Source organism: Saimiri boliviensis, chromosome 12 (genome assembly GCF_048565385.1).
Source record: "Saimiri boliviensis isolate mSaiBol1 chromosome 12, mSaiBol1.pri, whole genome shotgun sequence".
Classification (NCBI taxonomy): Eukaryota; Metazoa; Chordata; class Mammalia; order Primates; family Cebidae; genus Saimiri; species Saimiri boliviensis.
The window spans coordinates 87140015-87160450 of record NC_133460.1 but is presented as its reverse complement, the minus strand read 5'-3'; the positions used below and the strand labels follow the sequence as shown (position 1 = coordinate 87160450).

The following is a 20436-nucleotide window of genomic DNA, read 5'->3' as shown; positions in this document are numbered from 1 at the left end:
TGGATGGTTCTGAGCAGTGACTCATGAGATGAGTGTCCACTGCCCCCAGCTGAACAAGTTCTAACTCCGAAGGCTCCCTGCTTAGCTACCGCCTTCCTTCTGGGCCTTTTATCTACGTAAAAACCCTGGTTACAGGAATAAGAAATTATCAGCTTGGCTCCAGGAGGGTGGGAATCCCGCATGTCTGCAACCTGATATACAAGAAAAGCTAGAGCAAAAAGATGAGAGTTACGGCAAGCCATGGTGTTGCCTGTTGGTTTTCATTATGTTTCTCTAACCAACCAAGTTTTTTCAGAAGCCTTTGAGAGTCAAATCTATCAGAGGCTGAAAGCACAGCCAGCTAGTTCAACCCCCTGGGACTGGGAGTGGGGGCCAGGCCCCATTCTCCAGCAGTTACTCCTCCCCACAGCCATGGCCCCAAGCGGCCTAACATCAGGTTGAAAGGCCTGGGGTTAGAGTAAGGGAAACCCTGGTCAGAGGTGGGCTCCAAGAGGCCCCAGGTATCATATGAGGGTTAGTACTAGAAAAACAAAAACATCTCTTTGATTGGCCTTCCTGTGGCTAAGCAGATTCTATGACCAGGGTCTCCAGGACCCTGAGTAACACAGGAGGGAATAGAAAGGAAAGGGATCTTTGAGGGTCACTATCCTTTACTAACATGCTGGTACAGGGCCTGGAGTCCAATGAACAATTCCTCTCTGAGAAGCTGCTGTGAAGTCATGATCTCACTGACAAATGGGCAACTGTCCCAGCCTCAAACTCAGACCTGGCCACAATTCTGAGCCTCAGGACCCCTACTTGCCAAGAGCCCTCCACTAAGCCTCAAGCCATGAACTACAGAAAAGGAGACAAGGAGGTGATAACATAAAGCTCTAAAGCTATCAGGCCCACCTCCCCACCATGTCTTCCAGCTCAAAGACCCTTCAGCCCCATGAGGACCAGGACCAGGTTTATGTTGCTTGTTACTACAAACCTCATGCCCAGAACTGTGTCCCAACAATGAAAATCTAGGTAGCAGATGAAGGTCTGGCCTTCCAAAGAAGAGAGGCCAGTGATTAATGATGGATGGGAACTAAGTGTGTTTGCCTACCCATGACCCAGTGATCTAGTCCTGCTGTGAACATACAGTATTAAGTTATTTGACTTCCTGTGTGAGAGAAGGTCTCTCATAAGCCCTAAATGGTAGCTCATTTGTTTCAGGCAATTACCCGAAAAGGAACTCTGAGAATTTGTGCTTATGCCTGTGAACCTTCTGTGTCCCTCAAGTATGAAGATCCTGGGGCTCTCTGTAAGCTAGTCTCAGTCTTCTGTACCCACGTACCCAAGAAAGGGAGCAAGGAGGAGGCTCATGGTATTTATTTCCAGGTGACACTGATCACCCAATCTTGACTGTTCTAAGGGGAAAATAACAATAAAAGCAACATCAGGAACAACACAACCCCTCAGGACAACTACCACCATGTGTGATGGTAAAGTGATCTGAGAAGTAGGCAAACAGCATAGTTAGTACGTATACTACCTAAAGCCCTCTTGACTGCTGTGAGACATCAAGGAGGAAAAATGGGAAGATCGTTAATGTAGCATGGCAGTGGGTAAGAGCCATCTTCCCAAGCAAATGTGCTGTTTTCAGAATCTAGAAACCCTAGCAGCAGTGGGCAAGCTGAATTCAGACCACAGTGTTAACCCAGTAGCAGGGAAGCCTCAGAAGATGTTACGTCACACTAAGAAGACCAGATGCATGCAACGCAAAAGCCCTGCACACAACTAGGACAGCATCACTCAGAACTGTTTATAGAAATCATCATAGGAACAGATACAGAATTGCAAACAAAAGGTGATAGGATTATAATTGTTTTCTCCCATTTCTAATTCCCAACATTTTTAGTAAAATGATTCGACTGTCTTTATAAGTGAAAAAAGCAAATTTACAACTAAGAAGTTGGATAACAATAATGAATTTAACAGCAAAAAGCCAGGCAGGAAAGTTTTAGCTTTTGTATTCTTGATGTTGGTTCAACTATGGGAGTTTGAGATCTGGTTGGGCCTTCAAAGGAGCATGGTGTACGCATCAAGGGCAAGGTTAAGCCCAGCAGGATATGGAATGGACATGTTTGCATACCAGTCTTTCTACAGTCTGTACTGAAGGGCAGAATCAATCTCAAACCTTGGGATTGAGGTTACAGATCTCAATACCAGCTACACTTTATAGAAGACACCATAAATGAAGAATATAAGGTAGAGAACTCATGAGCCAGCCCCGTTAAAACCAACAGTGACTAAGGAATTCAGAGATAGACCCAGCACCTACTCAGGGGATCTAACTCATTTAATGGTTTCAAAAGTGACCAAAAGGAAAATATGTCAGAAAACATAATTAGCCCCACGGTCTGAACCCATTATTTGAGAAAAAGGTATGTATGCACCGGGGTAAAATGGGGAGTGGCTGGAGGACAGGATGAAAAACAAAGATCTGTCACCAAAGAAGATATATAGATGGCACGCAAGCATAAGAAAAGATGCTCAATAGCATATGTCATGAGGGAACTGCAAATTAAAACAATTAGATACCTTTCCACATCTTTTAGAATGGTTAAAATCCAAAAAATAGACAGTACCAAATTCTGGTGAGGACAACAGGAACTCTCATTCATTGCCAGTGGGAGTGAAAAATGGTACAGCCACTTTGGAAAACGGTTTGGCAGCTTCTTACAAAGCTAACATAGTCTTACCATACGATCCAGCAATTACACTCCCAGGTATTTACCCAAATGAGTGAAAATATATGTCCACACAAAAACCCGCATAGAAATGTTTATAGCAGCTTAATTAAAAATTGCCAAAAACTACTGGAATCAATCAAGATGTTCTTCAGTAGATGAAAGGATAAACTGTGGTACATAACAAACAATGGAATATTATCAAGTGATAAAAGGAAATGAGCTATCAAGGCACCAAAGGGCATGGAGGAAACTTAAGTGCATATTGCTCAGTGAAAGAAGCTAGTCTGCGAAGGTTACATACTATTACCCAAAGGCCAGGTGTGGTGGCTCACACCTGTAATCCCAGCACTTTGGGAGGTCGAGGCAGACAGATTATCTGAGGTCAGGAGTTTGAGACCAGCCTGGCCAACATGGTAGAATTCCATTTCTACCAAAAATACAAAGAAATTAGCCGGGCGTAGTCTCAGCTAGTTGGGAGGCTGAGGTAGGAGAACTGCATGAACCTGGAAGGTGGAGGTTGCAGTGAGCTGAGATTGCACCATTGCACTCCAGCCTGGACAACAAGAGTGAAACGCTGTCTCAAAAAACAAAAACAAAGAACTGTACAACACAAAGAGTGAACCCTAAGGTAAACTATGGACTTAAGGTAGTAGTAAGTATCAATACTGGTTCCTCAACTTTAACAAATATACCACACTAACGCAAGGTGTTAATAATAGGGGAAACCATAAGTAAAGAGAGAGGGGGACATAGAGGAACTCTTTGTACTATCGGCTCAATTTTCTGAGCCTAAAACTACTCTAAAACATAAAGTCAGCCAGGTGCAATGGCTCACACTTGGAATCCAAACACTCTGGGAGGCCAAGGTGGGCAGATCACCTGAGGTCAGGAGTTCAAGACCAGTCTGGCCAACATGGGGAAACCCCCTCTCTACTATGAAGACAAAAATTAGCTGGGCATGGTGGTGGGCATCTGTAATCCCAGCTACCCGGGAGGCTGAGGCAGGAGAATGGCTTGAACCCAGGAGACAGAGTTGCAATGAGCTGAGATCGTGCCACTGCATTCCAGCCTGAGAAACAGACAAGACTGTCTCAAAAAACAAAAACAAACAAAAAGAACAAGCTCTGTTGATTAAAAAAATAAAGCATTAAAGGAATTTTAAAAATTTTAAATAACTATCTGCATTGATACAAGGACTACTGAGATTCTGGGCACATCCTTGACCACAGAAGCAACAGCATGACCATGGGAACTTGTCATCTAGGCCAGGAACTTTTGTCTTTTTAAGAGTTGCAGGGCCGGGCGCGGTGGCTCAAGCCTGTAATCCCAGCACTTTGGGAGGCCAAGGCGGGTAGATCACGAGGTCGAGAGATCGAGACCATCCTGGTCAACATGGTGAAACCCTGTCTCCACTAAAAATACAAAAAATTAGCTGGGCATGGTGGCACGTGCCTGTAATCCCAGCTACTCAGGAGTCTGAGGCAGGAGAATTGCCTGAACCCAGGAGGCGGAGGTTGCGGTGAGCCGAGATTGCGCCATTGCACTCCAGCCTGGGTAACAAGAGTGAAACTCCGTCTCAAAAAAAAAAAAAAAAAAAAAAAGAAAACATAAGTCTACGACCATACCACCCTGAACGTGCCCGATCTCGTCAGATCTCAGAAGCAAAGCAGGGTCGGGCCTGGTTAGTACTTGGATTGAAGACTGCCTGGGAATATCGGGTGCCGTAGGCTTTAAAAAAAAAAAAGAAAAGAAAAGAAAAGAAAAGAAATAGAAAATGGCACAGCCTGGAAGAGGAGAGCCCAAAAGGGTGGGCTGAACAGGGAAAAATCCTGGGACTGAGAGACCAGATTGGATCAAACCCATAAAGGCTTCCAAGTCTCTTGAAGAAGAGAAGGAACCCTCCCAGTGCTGACCTACCTAGCACCACTGTTATCTGGTAGTCACTTACAATACCACACCACTCAGTTTGGTTTTTTTTGTAGGCGGGGTGGGGGGGAGGGGACAGAGTCTCATTCTACAACCCAGGCTGGAGTGCAGTGGCGCAATCTCGGCTCACTGCAATCTCTGCCTCCAGGATCCAAGTGATTCTTCTGCCTCAGCCTCCCAAGTAGCTGGGATTACAAGTGCACGCCACCATGCCCAGCTAATTTTTTTTTTTTTTTTTTTGAGATGCAGTTTCACTCTTGTTGCCCAGGCTGGAGTGCAATGGCATGATCTTGGCTCACTGCAAACTCTGCCTCCCAGGTTCAAGTGATTATCCTGTTTCAGCCTCCTGAGTAGCTGGGATTACAGATGCCTGCCACCATGCCCAGCTAATTTCTGTATTTTTAGTAGAGATGGTTTTGCCATGTTGGCCAGGCTGTTCTCAAACTCCTGACCTCAGGTGATCTGCCCACCTCAGCTCCCAAAATGCTGGGATTATAGGTGTAAGCCACTGTGCCCAGCTACAGACATTTTAGAAGTGAGTTTAGGCCAGGGCAGTGGCTCACACCTGTACATCCCAGCACTTTGGGAGGCCTAAGTGGGTGGATCACCTGAGGTCAGGAGTTTGAGACCAGCCTGGCCAACATGGTGAAACTTTGTCTCTACTAAAATACAAAAATCAGTGGGACGTGGTGGTGGCCGACTGTAATCCCAGCTACTCCGGAGGTTGAGGCAGGAAAATCACTTGAACCCAGGAGGCAGAAGTTGCAGTGAGCCAAGATCACACCACAGCACTCCAGCCTGGGTGACAGAGTAAGACTCCATCTGAAAAAAAAAAAAGTGAGCTTAACTGGGCCAGCTAGACAAGTTTTTTCCCAACTAGCCTTACTGTTGAGGGACTCTCTGAACTGGAGAATTTGCAACCCTTACCCCATGAAGGAAGAGACAATCCATGCTGCAAATGAAATGGTTTACAAGGGATGAAGCCATTCACCCACACACATCTGCTGGGAACCCCCACAATACAGGTCTTCCTACAGCTACAAAAGAAAAGAAATTCCTGGCCAGTTGCAGTGGTTCACACCTGTAATCCCAGCACTTTGGGAGGCTGTGACAGGCAGATCACTTGAGGTCAAGAGTTGGAGACCAGCCTGGCCAATATGGTGAAACCCAATCTGTAGCAAAAATAAAAAAATTAGCTGGGCATGGTGGCACACACCTGTAATCCCAGCAGAGACTGCAATAAGCCAAGATTGTGTCATTGCACTCCAATGTGAGTAACAAATGAAAACTCTATCTAAAAAAAAATAAGAAAAGAAATTTCCCTCTACATTTAAAAATTCAGAATTGCCGGGCGCGGTGGCTCAAGCCTGTAATCCCAGCACTTTGGGAGGCCGAGGCGGGTGGATCACGAGGTCGAGAGATTGAGACCAACCTGGTCAACATGGTGAAACCCCGTCTCTACTAAAAATACAAAAAATTAGCTGGGCATGGTGGCACATGCCTATAATCCCAGCTACTCAGGAGGCTGAGGCAGGAGAATTGCCTGAACCCAGGAGGCGGAGGTTGCGGTGAGTCGAGATCGTGCCATTGCACTCCAGCCTGGGTAACAAGAGCGAAACTCCGTCTCAAAAAAAAAAAAAAAAAAAGAGATCGAGACCATCCTGGTCAACATGGTGAAACCCCGTCTCTATTAAAAATACAAAACATTAGCTGGGCATGGTGGCGTGTGCCTGTAATCCCAGCTACTCAGGAGGCTGAGGCAGGAGAATTGCCTGAACCCAGGAGGTGGAGGTTGCGGTGAGCCGAGATTGCGCCATTGCACTCCAGCCTGGGTAACGAGCGAAACTCTGCCTCAAAAAAAAAAAAAAAAAAAAAAATTCAGAATTCAGAGATCTGGGGCCTGAACTCCAACCTTGAGTGAGAGCTTTGGCCTCAGGTAGAGTTCTAGAGAGCCCCTGTAGGGCCCTGGCCCATACTGGGCCAAGATCATGGGTGCCGCACTTTTGCTTAGCGGTCCAGATCCCCTGTTCTTAGCAAGGAACTCCACCATCTCATGCAAATAGTCATCCTGACACTGAACATCCCTGACAGGAAAGGCACAGGGACCAGACTTCAGGGAGGCGTGCCCTGCAGCGAGTCTGTATAATGCTTCTTCTAGCCTGCTAAACTCAGCCAGGGCTGGGCCCCGTGGCTTAGGGAGGCATTCTGGTTGCCAGCCTCATAAGAGTTCTAGGAGGAAAGCAAAGGCCCAACCAAAAGAGGGGCCAAGCTCCCAGTACAGGTGTGTATGGCAAAGGAAGGATCTCTCTTGGAAACAGGCATGTTAAAAAGTTCCTGCAGGCTGGGCGTGATGGCTCACACCTATAATCCCAGCACTTTGGGAGGCTCAGGTGGGTAGATCACCTGAGGTCAGGAGTTTGAGACCAGCCAGGCCAACATGGTGAAACCCTGCTTCTACTAAAAATACAAAAGTTAGCCAGGGCGTCTATAGTCCCAGCTACTTGGGAGGCTGAGGCAGAAGAATTACTCGAACCTGGGAGGTGGAGGTTGCAGGGAGCTAAGATCATGCCATTGTACTCCAGTTTGGGCAACAGAAGAAAAAGTTCCTATAAACTAAGCTTTGAGGAGGAAAAACTAGCATTTCTCAACTGCAGGAGACTAAGGCCACACTAAACAACAAGTGGAAAAGTTAATCTGTATCCAGTGTCTTAATAAATAACTCATGCGAGTGCAGAGCCCAGCTAAAAAAAACGAGGGAAAGGGAGGCTCTCTACCAATCAGGTGGAGGCAGCCCCAGAAAGCCAGTCAGCTGCAGTTCCAACCCCCACAGTGGGTACAGAACAGCTCCAAACTCCACTGGACATGCCCGCCAAGAAGTCACATTTGTGGGACAGAGCCTAGATCTCCCATGGTGGTGAGGCGTGGGTATGACCCATGGGACCACCAGCTTTTGGGCCAACTCCACACAAAGGCTATCTCTAGAACCAGCCCGACATATACAGCAAATGACCTGCCCTGGAAAAACCCCAACAGGGAAGTCTGCCTGAGTTCTCAAAGTCACCCTCCAACTTGCCAGCCTCTCTAGCCTCAGTTAGGGCGCCGTAGGCTCTGTCCAACCACAGCTGTTGGTGGTACCAGGGGCAGCCAGAAAATCCTCACAGAGAACAATGCTGAAGCTACCTCTTCCACAGTCCCATAGATCTCCACAGCCCCACAGATCCCCACATTCCAGTCCACAGCTGCCTGGCCATAAAGGGAAAGGCCAGAGCTGCAAGTTCCAACAGCACTTGGCAGCTGAGGCTCAGCTGTATGACACCTCCCAAGTCCCAGGAAGAGCCCCACAAGACAGTCTCTCCACTGAAGTCAGTTAAAAGCAGCCTTGGGGTTCCTAGAAAAGCACTCCATTCTCTCCTGTGGCTGCCCAGACCTGGAACTTGTTCACCTCTCCAACTTCAGAAATGGCCTCTTAAGAACCTTTTGACTGAAACAAGTGCTTTCTTGCCCAGTTTCCTTTAGTGAATGTGAATAAGGAAAGAACCTGAGTGAAAATGGCCATCCCAGGACTTATCCAATCAGCATACTCTTCACCCCTTTTAGGGTTACCAGGGTGGGCGTCCCTTCTGCCCCTGAAGCGTGCCTGCCAGGAGCAAGAAGAAATGCAAAGGAGCCGGGCGTGGTGGCTCACGCCTATAATCCCAGCACTTTGGGAGGCCGAGGCGGGTGGATCACGAGGTCATGAGATCGAGACCATCCTGGTCAACATGGTGAAACCCCGTCTCTACTAAAAATACAAAAACTAGCTGGGCATGGTGGCACATACCTGTAATCCCAGCTACTCGGAAGGCTGAGGCAGGAGAATTGCCTGAACCCAGGAGGCGGAGGTTGCAGTGAGCCGAGATCGCGCCATTGCACTCCAGCCTGGGTAACAAGAGCGAAACTCCGTCTCAAAAAAAAAAAAAAAAAAAAAAAAGAAAGAAATGCAAAGGATCCCTTGCTTCTGCCTCTCCCTGCCTTCAACAGGCTATGAGGAGAAGGAAAGATCCTCATAGGAGGAGGTTCACAGCAGGCATTTAATAAATGCTGTTGCCAGAAGCAATGGCTATCACCTATAATCCCAGCACTTTGGGAGGACAAGGCAGGAGGACTGCTTGAGTCTAGTAGTTTGAGACCAGCCTAGACAAAATAGCGAGACCTCGTGTCAAAAATTAAAAAAAAAAAAATTAGCAGGGCGTGGTGGTGCATGCCTGTGGTCCCAGCTATCTGGGAGGCTGAGGTGGGAGGATCGCTTGAGCCAGGGCAGTTCAGACTGCAGTGAGCCATGACCACTGCCCTCCAGCCTGGGAAAAAGAGCGAGACCGTCTCAAAAATAAAAATAAATTCCTATCAGTTTAAAAAAGGAGAGGATCACTTAAAAATAACATGAAGTAAATAACACCACAAGAGGCAACGATTATGAAAGTGGCACTAGAAGTTTTGGAAACTCTGAGCTAGAAGGTTTTTCAAGTCCCTCTCACTCCTAAAAGTGATGCTGGTATCATGGAGCATGAGGCCGCAGATGGCATCCCAGGCCCTTTCCTTCAGGGTTCCTCTCGAACTTTACCTCCTCCCTGCAGCTTCTAGCAATCCAGCAGCCTAACTAGAAGTTACTCCCTCTGCTCTGTTCCCAGATCATGTTCTCCACCCATGGACTGTAGAATTTATTACTCAATACTATAACAATCTTTTTATGTTTATCTCCCCTCTAGAACATGAGTACCTTCAGACAAGAACTATGTTTTACTATTTTATCCCCAAGACATTGACTATTATGTTCCGTGTGTGATACAAAGTAGGTGCTTGATCAATGTGTGCTAAAAAAAATGAACCAATGTTTCTGCTCCTTTCTTGTTGAAGAGAAGATGCAAGACAGTGGAAGAAGAATTGTTGCCAGAGATCCAATGGCCGTAATTCCAACCCAGCACCTCTTAGCACTTCAGCTGGATGACAGGACACTCACCTTTCTGACCTCACCTTTGAATACTAAGTTAAATGAGGATTCATTAAGTCATTTTAAAGAGGCCTCATCATATGAAATGTTGGGAAAAATCAAATTTTTCTTCAAGAAACTTAACAGGATCAAAAAGAAACCAGTCATGCCAGTATAAGACCAAATATACAAGTATCTATTTGAATTTTATTATTTTTCTTTATTTTTTGAGATAGAGTCTCGCTCTGTCACCCAAACTGGAGTGCAGTGGCACAATCACAGCTCACTGCAGCCTCGAACTCCCGGGCTCCAGTGATCCTCCCACCTCCACCCCACCAAGTAGCTAGAGCTACAGATGCACATCACCATGTCTGGCTCATTTCAGTATTTTTTGTAGAGATGGGGGGGCGGGTCTCAGTATGTTGCCCAGACTAGTGTCAAACTCCTGGGCTCAAGCAATCCTTCTGCCTCAACCTCCCAAAGTGCTGGGACTATAGGCATGAGGCACTGTGCCCAGCCTGTAGAGGTACTTTTGACTTCTGCAACATAAATCAGAACTGGGTAAATATCTAAGAACATTCCTTCCATATCCTTCTAGTGGCAGGATGTAATACTGGAAAATACTAGGCTTGATTGGTGACATGAAAACCCAAGCAGACGTTTCACTCTTGTCATAAATGACATAAATACAAAGTACTGTATCATGTAGAAATGAAACACATGTAAGAGGGTAGTATTAAGCCAGAAAAAAAACAATAAGAAAGCTCCTATTTCAAATTAAGAGGTTGCCCCTTCTGAAATATGAGGCTTGCTCAATTACAGTCTTCATGTTATTTTGAGCCTTGGGCCTATACCTTATAAGCAGGTAGACCAGAAGAATCCTTAAGCCACAAAGGAAATGATATTCTTTTAACCAGAATAAATCTGTCAACAAAATGGTACAGACTAGCTGCACTAAATACTCTCTGCAGGTTCTTATTAAAAATATAAATTAAATTCCAACATAGTTCCTTTACTGCCTACATCTGTTTGCTATTCTATCTCCATTATTAATATTGTAATGCAGGGTCCCCATTCAGGCAAGATTAATTCCCTGTTCCCAAAGCCTTCTGCTGACACTGCAATGAATCCATTTGGAAGGCTGTAAAGGCAGCCATAGACATTGCTCCCAACACGTGACCAGTGAGGAGATGAAACCTGGGCCTCTGGACTTAAAAAGAGAGAAGAGGAAGTTGGGTTAGGCCTGTGTTCAGAGAGGTGGAATAGCCCAGTGATTAAAAGCTCAAACTCTGAGGCTGAATACAGTGGTTCACAGCTGTAATCCCAACACTTTGGGAGGCCCAAGGCAGGAGGTTCACTTCAGTCCAGGCATCTGAGACCAGCCTGAGCAACATAGTGAGACCTCATCTCTACAGAAAATTTGAAAAATTAGCCAGGTGTGGTAGTGCATGCCTGTAGTCCTGGCTACTTGGGGGGCTGAAGTGGGAGAAATGCTTGAGTCCAGGAAGTTGAGGCTGCAGTGAGCCATGATTGTGCTGCTACACTCCTTCCTGGGTGGCACAGCATGACCCTGTCTCAAAAAACAAAACAAAGGCTGGGCGCAGTGGCTCGTGCCTGTAATCTCAGCACTTTGGGAGGCCGAGGTGGGCAGATCAAGAGGTCAAGAGATCGAGAGCATCCTGGCCAACGTGGTGAAATCCCGTCACTACTAAAAATGCAAAAAAATTAACTGGGTATGGTGGTGTGTCTATGGTCCCAGCTACTCAGAAGGCTGAGGCAGAAGAATCACTTGAACTCAAGAGGTGGAGGTGACAGTGTGCTGAGATCAAGCCACTTGCTCTCCAGCCTGGTGACAGAGCAAGACTCCATCTCAAAAAAAAAAAAAAGCTCAAACTCTGGACTCAAACAGCCCAATCCAATCCCAGCTCTTTTATACCTAGATGTAAAAGAGCGTCTTTGAGCAATTCATCTAACCCCTCAAGAGACTCACTTCTTATCTATAAAATAGAAATAATGAGAACCTGATAAGATTGTAAAGCATTTAACACAATGACATGAAGAGACTAAGTACTAAACAAAGGGAATAAAGGTTATCATCATCTTCTTCATAATACCATCATCATCTCCAGAATCCATCTCTATGCTAAGGCAGGACAGGAGAGGTCCTGCTACTCTTTCAACCTGCCCAGGTTAAGTAGCTACCACCAAGATAGAAAAGACCTGGTATAAGAGGCAAAAAAAGTACAAAAAGCAAAAAAACCAGAAGAGGATACGACAAAATACGCTCTTGATTGCCATGCTAATGAGGGGGAGGGAAGACTACATTTATTTTATTTTTAATTGTCAGAAAAATAAGAACATAGAAAGATTACATTTAAATTGAATAAAAGAAACTCTCCGTCAAAAGATATAAATAGAAAAAATTATTATTTATTATTATTATTGTTATTTGAGACACAGTTTCACTCTGTTGCCCAAGCTGGAGTGCAATGGCACGATCTCGGCTCACTGCAATCTCTGCCTCCCAGGTTCAAGCGATTCTCGTGCCTCAGCCTCCAGAGTAGTTGGGATTACAGGCGCATGCCACCATGCCTGGCTAATTTTTTGTATTTTTAGTAGAGATAGAGTTTCACCACGTTGGTCAGGCTGGTCTTGAACATCTGACCTCAAGTGATCCACCTGCCTCAGCCTCCTGCTGGGATTACAGGCGTGAGGCACTGTGCCCAGCCAAAAAAACCTTTTTAAAGCATAAATGGTAGCTTATTGGAGTACAGGACATAATTGCTCAAGAGGCAAGAGAATACAATCATTAAGAGTATGAACTCTGAGTTGGGCATGGTGGTTCACACCCATAATCCTGACACTTTGGGAGGCTGAGGTGGGAGAATTGCTTGAGCCTACGAGTTTGAGACCAGCCTGGGCAACATGGTAAAACCCTGTCTCTACCAAAAAAATATAAAAATTAGCTGGGCATGGTGGTGCTTGCCTGTTATCCCAGCTACTCGGGAGGCTGAAGTTGGAGGATCACTTGAGCCTAGGGAGGTTGAGGCTATAGTGAGCCACGACACACCACTGTACTCCAGCCTCAATGACAGAGTGAGACTCTATCTCAAAAAAAAGAAAAAAAAAAAGCATATTTTTTTTTTTTTACAGTGAACACTCATATACCCACAACCCAGATTCTATTAAGTTAATAGTAGAATTTGGGTTGTTGGTATATGAGTGTTCACTGTAAAATCTTTCCAACTTTGCTGTATGTTTAAAATGTTTCATAAGAAGCTGGGGCGGCGAGGGAGCTATAGTACAAGGAAGTAGACATAGAGGCATCAGCCCAAGTTCTGAATCATAACCATGTTACCTGTCCTTTGAACCCAAACTTCAGGGCAAGCTTAGAAAAACCTGATTTGGGAACTCCTGCTCATCAGCACTTTCCTGCACCAGACAAACAGGAATCAGGTGCTAATGAGGACCACCTTGGCATGAATAGCTATAGTCAGAGGGCAAAAATGTAAAGGGTCCACTGAGAAGTACCAAGTTCACAGCACTATGACATTGTCACCCCTGCTCAGGAAATCCTCAGAAATAAGGCTCTGGATAAAGAACAGGTGGCATACACTCACTCATGGACTCTGTTGTCACCATAGAGATCACTCAGGCCAAAGCTGATGTAGTGCCAGTGCTCGGGGATGTTGGCAGAAGGGCTCCCCACATTCCTGTACATGCTAACATAGTCCAAGGGGTCTGGGCCACCCAACCTGCAAAAAACAAAACACAGGGGTGTCAGTGTGAGCCTGGAAATCAGAAAATGTCAAGTTAAGGCACTCTACTTCGTAAATCTAAAGGTTCCATCCTGGAGGGTGAAAGGTAACTTAAAAACAGGCCACACCTCTCCAGGATGAGACCAAGGGTTGCATAGGTGAGGCTGCCCAACTCTACAAGCAAAAGAGGCTCCCTTCTCCTACCCGTAGAAGACTGGGCCTCTTTCAGAAATGAAACAGACTGGATGGTTGTCCATTTTGCTTTTTCCTGTTTCAAATTACCAATCCCAATGAGATCGGCAGGGATTATCTCTATTCCATGGTGCCTGTACATGACAAGCTTCAAGGCAAGAGGTACATCAGTCAATCAGTTGGCCTCTGTTGAAAGACCATCCTTAGCATCCCCAATGGGCATTGTTCCTGGAAGCAGAGGCTCTGCTCCACTCCAGCCTGTTAGACAGCTAATTCCTGAAAGACTATATTGTGCCCTATGTTAATTACAGTTTGTTCTAAACAAACCCAAACCTCTAGTCCATGCAGACACCAGCCTGGACCCCATAGACTAAAGCAGGTCTTTTATCATTGCAAGTGACAAAGGCCAAACTTAGGCTTAGCTCAGTTCTAAACAGAGAACTGCAGCAGGAGCCAAACTGAGCCCTGTGAGCATGTGCACGCAGAAAATGATCCCAGGAGAAACTACCACCTCAAAGGTAGAGCTAGGACAGCAAATGATTTGGGGCCTCTGAGGAGCACATTAAATTTCTCCCACCATTCAACTGAGAAGGAGTTGTGGGAGAAATTCAGTTATTATATCACTCTGAGGATTTAACACAATAAGAGTTCCCTTTAGTAATTAGTGCTTTTTAAAAAATCCTGTTTTGGCCAGGCACAGTGGTTCACACCTGTAATCTCTGCACTTTGGGAGGCTGAAGCAGGTGGATCACTTGAGATCAGGAGTTCAAGACCAGCCTAGCCAAATGGTGAAACCCCATCTCTACTAAAGATACAAAAAATTAGCCGGGTGTGGTGGCAGGTGCCTGTAATCCCAGCTACTCCAGAGGCTGAGACAGGAAAATCACTTGAACCCAGGAGGCAGAGGTTGCAGGGAGCCGAGATCACCATTGCACTCCAGCCTGGGTAACAGAGCAAGACTCTGTCTCAAAAAAAAAAAAAAAAAAAAAAAATTCTGTTTTCCTTTAGAATGGATAGGAGAATTTGGTAGCTAGAGAAATAGACTAAATAGAAACCATCAGTGGAAGGAAATCTGCATTTAGCCCACAAACACAGCATTTGAGATGCCTCAAACATTTGACAATTCCACAGACTGCAAGAGCTTCACCAGCCCCTGAGACATAAATGGAGTACACTTTGCAACTGGGATAGTATGCAACCAAGTAAAAGACATGTTACAAGTGATCCCAGCAAATGGTGCCAGCACCAGGCAATTTAAACAGTATTTAAAACCAGTAGGTCTTGTTTCATCCTCTTTTACCAGGATATTATTTGCCTTTGCAGAAATCCCTGCTCTCTGCTAGGAAATGCTGTTATTTATAGAACTTGTAAGAAAGTTGCTACAAATAGCTTAGAATCTCAACTGAGGAAAAGGGACAAATCTCTGTGTCTGCCTTAACTCTGATTTCACCAACTCATGACTAATTCTACAACCAGCTGGGTTTAGAAAAGTTTGTGGGACAAAGGAAGAAAGGAAAGACTAGAGATCCCTGGAAAGACCCCATTAGAGCTACAGAACTCCAGAGCAGATGGGAGCCACTACAGGTCCCATACCTGCTCCAATTTCCGGCTGCAAATTTCCAAACCTGTCCCCCTATAGCCTAGGTCCAACCCGCACCAAGCTGCAAAACTGTGTTCACCATTCCCTGCTCCATCTGCTGCATCCCTGCAGCCCTCCTCACCACGTCTCCCACGACATGTCAGATCAAGTTTAAGTTTTTGCCTTAAAACTCCAACTGCAAGGAACTACCAAGAGTCAGACAAAACTAACCTTGTACCCAAGCACAGAGTATTCTGTTCTACTACTCAGAGGCCAGACGAGTATGTGGAAAAAAATCATATTTTACACTTAGCAAACGATGTTATCCAAAGTCCCAGGGCATCCCTCAACTTAATTTCTTGAACACCCAACTTCTCTCCGCAGGGCAGCTGCAGGACTGAAGTGGGCCCGGACTACAGGTTCTGCCTCTCTGCTTTGATCCTTGCTCACCAAAGTCTCACATTTCTGTCAGAATGTCCCCACTACTTAGGGATCACTAGCCAAAGACCCACCCTGCTATTGCAAAATAAATCCCAAGCTACCTTGGGCCACAGACAGACCCAGACAGCCTAGGCCAGTCATCCTGCTAGAAAACTCGTGGGATCCCAAATGTGAGGAATATAAATGAATTTCAGGATCTCACTTTTGCAAACTCCTCTGGATCTTAGAAAGTACCAGTCACTACTATTATGCTGAGGCCAGGCACAGTGGCTCACCTGTAATCCCAGCACTTTAGGAGGCCAAGGCGGGCAAGGTCAGGAGATCAAGACAATCCTGGGCAGCATGGAGAAACCCAACTCTTCTAAAAAATACAAAAATTAGCTGGGCGTGGTGACACATGCCTGCAATCCCAGCTGCTTGGGAGGCTGAGGCACAAGAATCACTTGAACCCAGGAGGCGGAGGTTGCAGCCAGCCGAAATTGTGCCACTGCACTCCAGCCTGGTGATAGAGTGAGATGCCATCTCAAAAAAAAAAAAAAGTGCCAGTCACTGATGGCTGGGTGCAGTGGCTCACGCCTGTAATCCCAACACTTTGAGAGGCCAAGATGGGCGGATCACTTGAGGTCAGGAGTTTGAGACCATCCTGGCCAACATGCTGAAACCCTGCCTCTACTAAAAATACAAAAATTAACTAGGCATGGTGGTGTGTGCCTGTAATACCAGCTACTTGGGAGGCTGAGGCACGAGAATTGCTTGAAACCGGGAGACAGAGGTTGCAGTGAGCCAAGATTATGCCACTGCACTCCAGCCTGGGCGACAGAGCAAAACCCCATCTCAAAAAAAAAAGAAAGTACCAGTCACTGTGCTGTTTCTCTTTATATTTCTGTGCATCTAGGCAGGGCTTTCACAAAGTGCTGCACAATTCCTTTTCTTCATTATCATGCATTGGCCCATCTCTGAAGATATGGCCTGATTAACAAGCTTGCAGCAAGAAGAAAAAAAAATTGCCCTTAATCTTTTGTACATGCTTTCATACCTTTTTTTTTGAGACGGAGTTTTGCTCTTGTTACCCAGGCTGGAGTACAATGGCACGATCTCGGCTCACCACAACCTCCACCTCCTGGGTTCAGGCAATTCTCCTGTCTCAGCCTCCTGAATAGCTGGGATTACAGGCACGTGCCACCATGCCCAGCCAATTTTTTGTATTTTTAGTAGAGACGGGGTTTCACCTTGTTGACCAGGATGGTCTCGATCTCTTGACCTTGTGATCCACCCACCTCGGCCTCCCAAAGTGCTGGGATTATAGGCGTGAGCCACCGCACCCGGCGCTTTCATACCTTTTGCATACAATTCTATCCTTTATGGCAATTTGGGTGACATGAAAAGTTGCCTGAATCTGTGCAGGGGTTTCTCCTTACACTCAAATGAGGCCTGAACAAACAGCATAGCAGAGCCAGGCCCACTTCTCTCTCTCTTTTTTTTTTTTCAAATAACAGAGACAGAGTCTAGCTACATTACCCATGCTGGTCTCGAACGCTCAAGGGATCCTCAAGGCCTCCCAAAATGGTGGGAATACGGGCATGAGACACCTCGCCCAGCACAGGTGGTCAGTTTTCTCATGACACATGACAACAAGTTCATCACAACACATAGTTAAACATAGAGGCACAATGAGAATGGGTCATTAAGCTAGCAAAAGCCGCTTTCCACTCAGAAGCCCTCTTCAACAACTCCTCTAAACCAGAGAACAGTTCGAGGGCCAGAAAGCACTATGACACCAGTCCCACCTCCTCCTGGCTACTTGGACAGAGGAGCTTGCTCCCTACGACCCTCCCTAGACAGCAGGTGGCTGGTCCCCAGGCCCTCCATGCTGTTGGCCTCTTGGCATCCTCTGTCCAAGCAGCCAGGAGGAGGTGGGCTGGTCCCCAGGCCCTCCATGCTGTTGGCCTTTTGGCATCCTCCCTTTGACGCAGGCAGCTGGCCTCAGCCCTGCACAGCCTACTGACAACCATGTCCAGGGGAAGTAAGAGATTTTCATGAGGAGGAAGACTTGGTCCTAAAGGGAGAGGTAACCAGCAAAGATATCCACTTGCCCCTTCAGGTCTACCCTTTGGCTGCACCCCAAGCAGCTGCCAAACCATGTTTCAGGACTCATTGAAGGAGATCATCTAACACAATGCCTGCATGAGTGTGGTCCTGAACAGTTTCAACCAATATCTCAGTTTTTGGTCCAGCAAGACCATGAGGACAGGTTCTTTTTCTAGAGTCCCCATAACATCTGTTTTCCTTAAAGGCTGCAGGAAGAAACGTTGCAAACAGGAATGGGAAACCAGAAAAGACCATTCCTACTCTAAAGCTACTTGAGGGTTACTTTCAACTCCCTAGAAGAACTGCAGGCCATGGCCAGGAAGCGCCTCTTAATGTCCCACTGCACAATTCCTCCCTGCTGGGATCCCAGGGTCTCCATCATTTATTTCCCACTGGAGGTGGGAAGCTGTGGTCCCCTTCGATCCTAAGCCAAACCATACTTCTCTCTGCCTAATGTCCTAAAGCAAAGCAGCTGCAGATCTAGGAGGAAGCTCTGCAGGGAGAAGAACAGTGTAGAAGAAGCAAAAAGTTTATCAGGAAAAGCTGCTCCGTCAAACTTCAAAAGCAAAAGCTTTGCCCTGATGCGACGTCTTGAGCTCATTGGGAAAGTATCAAAAGGAGACCTCTTCCTCATCTCTCCACAAGCAGCAGGCCCTCATCTTTGGCCCTCCTAATCCCACAGGAGAGCCCCGGGCTCCCAGCCGCCCCCATCCTAAGCAGTCTCGTGCCCTCTGAGCTTCTCCGGCCTCGCTCCTCCAAAGCCCTCTCAAATGCTCCCCAGGCCCCGCCTCGCCTCCCCTACCCCACTTCAGTCGCCCCCCCCTTGGCTTCCCCTCGCCCACTAATGACCCCCTACAGGCGCCCCCTCTTTTCACCACGTTTACAGTTCCCTCGCTCAAGCCATTTCCCCCCTCTGCTCCTACAAACACCCCCAGTCCTCACTCTATTCTCCTAATCTCGGTTAACCCTTCACTACTCACGGCTCCGTTAACCCCTTTGTCCCCACTCCCAACTTCAGCCTGAACTCCCTTCCCTCGCAGCTGGAAGCCCTCCTTCCAAGCGCTTTAGCCGTTCTCCTTCCCTCCTCCCTGCCTCCCACAAATTACTTCGCCCTCAGCGCTTTAACCCTTCCCAGCCCGCGCCTGTCCATCTCCCAGCGGCCCAGGGCATACCAGTACTTCACGATAGCGGTAACCTGGAGCGGGTTCGGCTGGTCAGGGTAAAGGCGGCGGCACTCTCCGTAGATGGCGTGCAGTCCCGGGGGGAAGAGCGAGGCGAAGGCCGGGGGGGCAGTCGGGACAGGGGCCGGGGGCGCGGTGGGGCCGGGGGCGCCGCTAGGCCGCAGCTCCGCCATTTGGGCGCGTAGGGCAGGCACTGGAGGAACTAGGGAGGGCAGACGAGGGGAGAGCACTGAAGGGCCAGCGGGTGGACTCGGTGAGTGAGACTCCCCGAGGCGATGGGGGCTGCAGCGAGGTCTAGCTCCGCGCCTGCGCACGGCGCACTGTACGCCCAGGCTGTGGCCGCCGCATAGTCTGCCAGAGGGTGCCTCGGGGCGGCGGGGCGCTCAGGGAGGCGGGGCGCCAGCGCGGACTATCAAAGCACCCATTGGCTAATGTCTGTGCCAGTCACCGGCGGGGAAGGCGTGAGTTGACAATAGGCCCCGCCTTCCCCCCGTGTTGGGAGTATTCCAAGGCTCTTGGTCTCCCCCTAGTGTTAGGAGGAACCCAAATTTAGAGATGGTGAGGCATCCCTGTGAGGTGCTAGGGTCCCACGAAAGCACCGAGAAGTGAGCCAACAAAGGGTTTGTTACTGTTTTGCTGACGCTCTGCTAACTAGGATTTAAAGATAAATCTGACAATGGATTGATTCATTCATCTATGGGGCGTTAGTTTTAACAGATTATAATAAATCTAATGTTTTCTAGGGCTATTGACAAAAAGGTCCCTGCAATTTGAAGGGAGGGGGAAATAATCTGGAGAAAAAAAATGCACTGGGCTCATTTGAAAGCAGTGACACATAACCTCTCTTCACCTCCATTTTCTCAGCCGTCAATGTCAATTCTAGCTCCTCAAGAAAATTAAAGAGATACTAGAACAGTTCCTGAAACCCTTAGATAATGTTTTAATGACCAAAAGATTACCTATACTAGTAGTTCCAATTGCCAATCTTCGGATCAATGTAGCCTGTTACAAAGTTTACACCTATGTAGAAAAAAAGAAAATGCAAAAAGCAACGACAATGCACAGGTTTTTTCATTAAAGCTAATTTTATGCAACTCAAATTGTTTTCCTTTGTTGTAGGAATATGTCCTCTCGCGTGTGTAACATCTCCTTGTTTGAGTGTGAGGTGCTAGGAGATGTGTATTTGAGTCTTATAGACCCAAATAAAAACATGAGAACCTCACATTGTCTAAGGGAACATTGGGGGGAGTGGCAAGACTGACCTGCAAAATCCAAACATCCATTTATTATGACCAATCCAAGCCGAACTACAGACAAGTACTCGAGAAGACTACATACCTCAGCATGCACTGCGAACTTCTTCAAAGTAACTACAGATCCAGGCAAGCAACGTGACTATCAACCTGTGACTCTATTTAATCTAGGAAGACCACAAACCCCAGGGTACTGTGCATCGGAAATGCGACTCCCAGTCTTAAACTAGGCGGTCACCAAAGCAAGCGAGACTGCTAACACAGGCGCAAGGCGTGCTGGGGTTTGTAGTTCTTTAGAGGCGAGGTCCGGCCGCTCCCTCGCCGCCCTGAAC

At 47.0% G+C, this 20436-nt stretch overlaps 1 protein-coding gene and 1 pseudogene across 3 annotated transcripts in view; one reads left to right on the top strand and one right to left on the bottom strand.

Moving 5' to 3' along the window:
* Positions 1–19216, bottom strand: part of SUFU (SUFU negative regulator of hedgehog signaling) — a 133116-nt gene extending 113900 nt beyond the window's left edge. For all 3 annotated transcript variants that reach the window (XM_010333128.3, XM_039465238.2, XM_010333129.3), the window contains exons 1-2: positions 18843–19216; positions 13233–13367 (exon numbers count right to left, since the gene is read on the bottom strand). In XM_010333128.3, coding sequence (XP_010331430.2) covers positions 13233–13367; positions 18843–19024 — 317 coding nt within the window. In that variant the 5' untranslated portion in view covers positions 19025–19216. The remainder of the gene's footprint in view (positions 1–13232; positions 13368–18842) is intronic.
* On the top strand, positions 4332–4450 carry LOC120362567 (5S ribosomal RNA; annotated as a pseudogene).
* Positions 19217–20436: the final 1220 nt, after the last annotated feature.